Genomic DNA, 6,169 nt, shown 5'->3' with positions numbered 1-6,169 from the left:
CATACAGATGTTTGAATCTAATTTTGAAAACAAAACTTAAATCAGATAATTTCTATCAGACTTAGCTGGAAATATATAGTAACACAAGACACAAATGAGGGGAATGTTTACAAGAGCGCAACCATAGCTAAAGCTATACCATTGCTCCAAGTATAGCCTCATTATATCTACTTTAATAGACATCCTTTTCTCTTGTAATCGCAAATGATGCCGTGAAGGCTGCCTTTGTGTTAATGTGATCCCTTCACACCAAATGTTTTGAGTTTACAAGCATCACAATGTCTGCCAGTGAGTGAGTGCTGAAAGGCTTCAGATAGCAGCAAATGGTACAGATTAGATAACAAATAAAGTCTCATCCCATCGCCGTCTGAATGCGTTTTCCTTGTTTTTGCAATATAATATTTCAGGGAATCCTCACTAATCCTTTCTTTCGATACAATGTCAGAGGACCATAGTGTAAAAAACTTTCAGAAGAGCAATTTATTAAACCCCTTTTAGGAAACTCTACATTGATAAAAGCACATGCAAGACAGAGGAAACTGCTTTTTAAATGAGATGTCACAGGAAGGCCAAAAGGAAGTACAGTCATCCTCTATGCACACGGTTGCACTTGCCCTCAGTGATAAGGATTGATGTAATGAAAACAAACATTTCACAATATCAAAAAAGGATTGTTCTTTCCAAATGAGAACTTATATCCACATTACTTTTCACAACGGCACACACACAAAAAGTACTTCCTCACAGTTTTTTTTGCTAATCTGGGGTTAAAAACTGACCACTCCTCCAATGCCTCAACATACATTGATGGTAAACATTGCCTTTCCAGTGACGAGCCATGTGGCCTTTTCTCACGGTAGGGATTTCTCACCTTGTATTCCACAGTAATCCAGACTCATGATGTCATGAAGGACTGCTGAATCAGACTTCATGGGAGGTTAATGGTGCTCGCCTCGTTTCTGGTTAATGTGTACGTTGTCTGTCTTCTATAACTTGAGAGCTTCTTGTGTATCCCACGACACAAGGCCTATTGAAGCCCCAATTACTGCACATCTCAATTTTCATGAATCAGGATTTAAAGCCTAACAGGCATCCTTCACATATCTCACTGATCACAGAGAAGACAATCATTGATTTGTTTGGAAACACATTCATCTTCCTTTCCCCCCACAAGAAATACTTTAAACACGACTTTAAGGTATGGCATACATTGATATGATATGACAATCCTGTCATTGGACTCTGTACCACAAAATAAGGGCCGGTCAGTTCATCAATTCAGTGTTGAAATGCTGTCTGTATGGAAACAGTCTACTGAGACGGAGAGGAGGCCTGCCACTGACGAAATATAGCAAACACCCTTTTAGACTTATCTCGAGGGCCCTGGGAGAGAAAAGAGAAGATAGAAGAACGTTAGATATTGTCTAAATCACAGTTAAATAGGGAAGAGGTAACTGAAGAAGAAAAAAACACGAAGTCTGTGCATCAATTTCATGCCATGTGGTCTTTTCTGCAGGCTGGGTTGATTATGCGACTTGCCTGCCCTGGGCTGCCTCCTGTCGGGTTGGAGCTTTTCTTCATCGGCATGAGTAGATCGAGAGCAGCCTTCCAGCCCTGCTGATGCATCAAAGAGTCTCCATCCAGAAAGGGGATCACACCTGGATCTACATTCTCCATTCCCGCAGAGACCCAGGGACACCAGTCTCTGTGCTGAGCCAGGGGGTCAAAAGTATTCTTGGGCAGGAGATCATCCTTAAAAAAGAAGGTTGTTTTGTAACAGCCAATTCATGTGAGTAATACAAAACACTTGTTTCAAATCTAACCATGCTGATGATTATATTATTATCATCAAAATTGAGATCAGAATTGTATCTCATGATGCTAAGGGAAATAATGTTTGGATAAACCTAAAGCACCTATGCTCTTCTTGTTACTGTTTGAACAACTCTGCTTGCAAACCAGGTGTTTTTGACAGTATATGTCTCCTAATAATTATTTCTGCCCCTTTCTACCTGTGCAAAACTAATTATTATCATTGTCTCTTGCAGATGCTTCCTATAAAGAAACTAGGAGCACTTACTGTGATGTAAACAGATCTCCTTGCTAATGTACATGGGTCTAAAGTGTCATGCATTAATGAGATTGCATAGAATTAAGATTTGAAAATGACCAGGCAGCAAGTTGGCCCTGTGCCAAAAGAAAACTGCACAAAAGCAAGGTGTGATATCCGCTATAATGTTAGTTCTTACAGGACCACCAACTGATGACAGGCACAGGCGTTTGGGAGGGGGCCGGGGGCTGGCAGGGCCCTCAGCTCCAGGGCTCTCCCCCTGTCCTCTGCCGCGGGTCGCAGTCCTTTTGCCCCGGCCCAGAGGACTTTGCAGCTCTTCCACAGGGCTGGGTGAGTCTCTGCTTCGGGCTCGCAAAGACACGGGGGAGGCAGTTCCCTCACCCTGTAACAAAAACCAAAGCATTTTTTAAAAGTGCATTTCACTTGCCATTGTTATACACCAAATTGTAGTTCTGCTTTGAGTGAATATATGAGCTAAGCTAGTTTAGCCTGTCAAGCCCCTGCTTAAAGCTTGCCTGGTCAGATCGGGTGAAGTCCTGGCTCCTCAGCTTCATACGAGCTGGAGGGGTGGATGAGGCAGAAGTGGGCTGGTCCCCCTGGCCCTCAGGCAGGGCCACGGCAGCAGTAACTGTAGTTGGAGTAGAGGGGGTAGAGGGGGTAGAGGGCCCTACAGTGTGTGTTGAAACGTCTACATCGCATAGCGTTCCCTCCATCTGGAAGAAGTTCCACAAACCCACCTTGCGCATACAGTACGAGCATCTGAGGATAGGCAGGTTCATCGCGTGCAGGGCTGTGCTAAAATAAAAATTCAGGGCTCAGACATCTTAAATCAGGTTTACTGAATGACCTCACTTCTCCTTTCATTGTAGCTAGTACATGAGGATACATTTTTGTGTGTACTATAAAAAGGTAATGCGTTAGTGTTAGGTGTGTTGAATAGTCCAGCATCTCACCTTGCAGACCAGCCACAGAGAGAAACAATGCATGCAGCCACCTGGACAGCCAAGGGTTCAGAACATGGAGAATCTTTCTTTCTTTTGTGTTCATCCTCGATCAGCTGCAGTATAACACTGATGACCTCCTCTGTCAAAGACTACAAAGGAAGCAAGGGATATTAATGACATGGGAGAAACTGAAATGGCATTTTTTTTCAGTTGTTTTAACAATTAACTTGACAGTCCTTTCCATTATCTCCTGAAAGAGTTCTTAAGGAAAGCCATTTCTGTACTTCTTTATAGTGAGTGCATTTTTGTCAGTATCCAAAAGTCTCTTCTCCTAACTCACCATAGACTTCAGCTGCTCCGGCTTCATGGCAGGCAGCTGCTGTGCGAGCAGACAGGCGCTCTGGAAGCGCTCCAAGAAGGCGGTGAGAAGTGCTGACGGTTCATACGCTGGAACCAGCCAGAAACTCTCTGAAAAACATCAACAATAACCTTGACCATCATGCAGATACCTCAGGGTAAATTCAGCTGAAGTGACACGTGTATGCTATTGATTATTTTTGTAAGTATGCCATTGAAGAGGCCGGCTCCTACCTGGGCTGGGAAAGTCAGGCCAGGGGCAAAACTTCTCATGCTGCGACTGAAGCTGCCTCGAAATCTCCGCAATGCGGGATCCATCTATTAAGACACAAAGAGAGATGCTTGACCTTTCATTTTTTTTGGGTTACCTTGCCAAAATGAAATTTGCCCTTGTGTTTTCTGTAACTTTTACTCACATTTTTCAAAGTCTAAAGTTGGTTGTAGTGTTGCACAGAGGAAAGCCTGGCAGCTGGAGCACTTGAGCATATCGCAGCCGACGTTGATCCAGCCATATCGGGCGCATATGAGAGGGGACAGAGTGCGGGGTTTGCCTGCCCATTTCAAACAGTGCCATGCTAAGGAAACCTTCACTCACACAAAAAGTATCATCACATTCATTAATACTCTAACTTAGCTAAACAAGGATCATATCATTTCAATAGATGTGATATTTACAAAATCGAACTAAACATCAACCTGAGCCATCTTTACTGATCACATGAGATGCAGAAAGGCCTGGATGCATCATACTGGGTTTAAATTGAGTAAAAGGATATTGAATATGACTCCACTCTTGAGAAAAAGGCCTCTTTGTTTGTTGACTCACAAGGTGCTTGAGTATCGCTCTTTACTTCCAGAACTTTCCCATTTTCTTGTTTACTGAAATTCACACGAAGAGAAAAACAGAACTTCAGTTTCCACACACTTGTTTAATAATCGAAAAACATGTTGTTCTTTGATTGTATTGAATATGAGAATATTTGTAATATTGCCAATTTCTTCTAATAAACGTGCTTGTTCAGCTGGACTGTAATGCTTACTGCAGGCCTACTGTGTGCAATTAAACAAATACAAGTGAATTGCTGGGGATAGTAATGTTCAGGAAACAGGCAGCAAACAAGCGGTAACATGCATTTATCATTTCACTAGAGGAAAACAGCTTCATTCTACCCGGTGCTTACAACAAACTGTCTGCTATAGTAATGCTCAGTCGAAAATCAGGCATTGATGGCTGGGCAGCAAGTGGACAATACCTCAGATGTTAAAGGCTGTGGTGTAAATTAAGTATATTTATTCAAGTTTCAGGGACTTGTAATTTTACTTGAGTATTTTAATTTATTTGCTACTGTGTACTTCTACCCCACTAAAATGCACAGATAAATCATGTACTTTTACACCACTACATATATTTAATACATTTAATTACTTTATAGATTTGGATTAATGATGTGAAATATTATCAAGTCTTAAATCGGACTTTAGTTACACCTGGAGTAAATTCACGAGCTACCCTGCACAAAGTCATTCAAACTAGCTGCACCTTTACCAGCTTTGAGAACACTTTAATGATCAATCATTATAAAACATATCATATATATTATTCTGAAATGGACCAATCTGCATGAGTACTTTTAATTTAGTACTTTAAGTACATTTGGATTATACTTGTGTACCCTTACTTGAGTAACATTGACATTGTGTAATTTTAATTGTTATCGATAATATTTTATGCATGCTTCTTAATTAATATTTAGCTATGTTTGGCTCTTTACTTTGCTGTAACAACGTAAACTTTCAGTTTGTGGGACGAATAAAGGTATTCTGATTCTGATTGTGGAATAGTACCTTGATTGCAGGACTTTTAATTGTAACAAAGTATTCCTACACTCTGGTACTTCTACTTTAGTACCAGGTCCGAGTACATGCTAGATTAGAACTTTGTGTCCCCACCCCCTTTATCTGGAACATGCACGGCAGCGATAGCACAATGACTACTATAACAAATCAGTCCGGTAAATGGAATAAATAACAACTGCAATCATGAATACAAATGGTGATCGAACTCGCATTGCTGCCCTACAAGGTTCCATTATCTGTAGACCTGTGCCTCCTCACATTCCGCTGAGTGAAGACGGCGAAAGCAGCATTGAAAGCTAGGTGGCTAGCCAAATTAGCTCATGTCAACTTGCTCCTCGACCTCTTAAAATCAAACAAAGGAGCGCGCGACTGTTCCAAACACCCACCTGTTAGACCCGACCTGTGCCGGGGACACTCCTGCATTAAGAAGTTCTCGGACTTTCTCTGGAGATGCAAAAGAAGACTTTCGTTGATTAGTGTTGCCGAAGCGATCCCCACGACTGCCGCTGAGAGTCGCCATGATCGGCTCTGTGGTCCCCGGGAAAATAAGACCTGAAACCAATCGTTCCGCTTTGAAAGACCCCGACCACAGCACGAGCCTGAGCCCACCGAACTGCCTGACTCTTCACTGACCAGATTTATTTATTATTCCGTTAAGGAGGTGTTTCTAAGTGTGTCAAAATGTCATTTTTTCGAGTATTTATTAAAGACTATAACATCCCTGTTGTGCAATATTACTGTGTGCAATATTACTAATACTATATACAATATTACTGTGTGCAATATTACTATATTCAAGAATATATATGGAATATATATATATATATGCCGCTTCATAATAGTATTATTATTATTACTGGCTGCTGTCAGACTATTTGATAAATGGTAGGCTACACTTATTTATTTTAAATACTGTAACTGGATGTGTAATTAGTAAAAT

At 41.3% G+C, this 6,169-nt stretch overlaps 1 protein-coding gene across 1 annotated transcript; it reads right to left on the bottom strand.

The window, feature by feature from the left end:
• Window positions 1-457: 457 nt before the first annotated feature.
• zc3hc1 (zinc finger, C3HC-type containing 1) lies at window positions 458-5,806 on the bottom strand. Its single transcript, XM_079655613.1, has 10 exons — window positions 5,616-5,806; window positions 4,149-4,251; window positions 3,789-3,939; window positions 3,607-3,690; window positions 3,356-3,483; window positions 3,025-3,164; window positions 2,587-2,866; window positions 2,250-2,453; window positions 1,540-1,752; window positions 458-1,383 (listed from the first exon to the last, which is right to left on the bottom strand). Exons 1-10 carry the CDS (start codon window positions 5,747-5,749, stop codon window positions 1,312-1,314), a joined length of 1,509 nt encoding a protein of 502 aa, XP_079511739.1. The 5' UTR covers window positions 5,750-5,806; the 3' UTR covers window positions 458-1,311.
• Window positions 5,807-6,169: the final 363 nt, after the last annotated feature.

The sequence above is a fragment of the Notothenia rossii genome, assembly GCF_949606895.1.
Source record: "Notothenia rossii genome assembly, chromosome: 10".
NCBI lineage: Eukaryota > Metazoa > Chordata > Actinopteri > Perciformes > Nototheniidae > Notothenia > Notothenia rossii.
This window is presented reverse-complemented; position numbering and strand designations above follow the sequence as displayed.

Coding starts and splice junctions, on each gene's coding strand:
- zc3hc1 (XM_079655613.1), bottom strand. CDS start 5,749: ATGGCGACTCTCAGCGGCAGTCGTGGGGATCGCTTCGGCAACACTAAT. Junction 2,867..3,024: donor CTCTGTGGCTGGTCTGCAAG/GTGAGATGCTGG, acceptor TTTTTATTTTAG/CACAGCCCTGCACGCGATGA. Junction 1,753..2,249: donor TGTCATCAGTTGGTGGTCCT/GTAAGAACTAAC, acceptor TTCTTTTTTAAG/GATGATCTCCTGCCCAAGAA.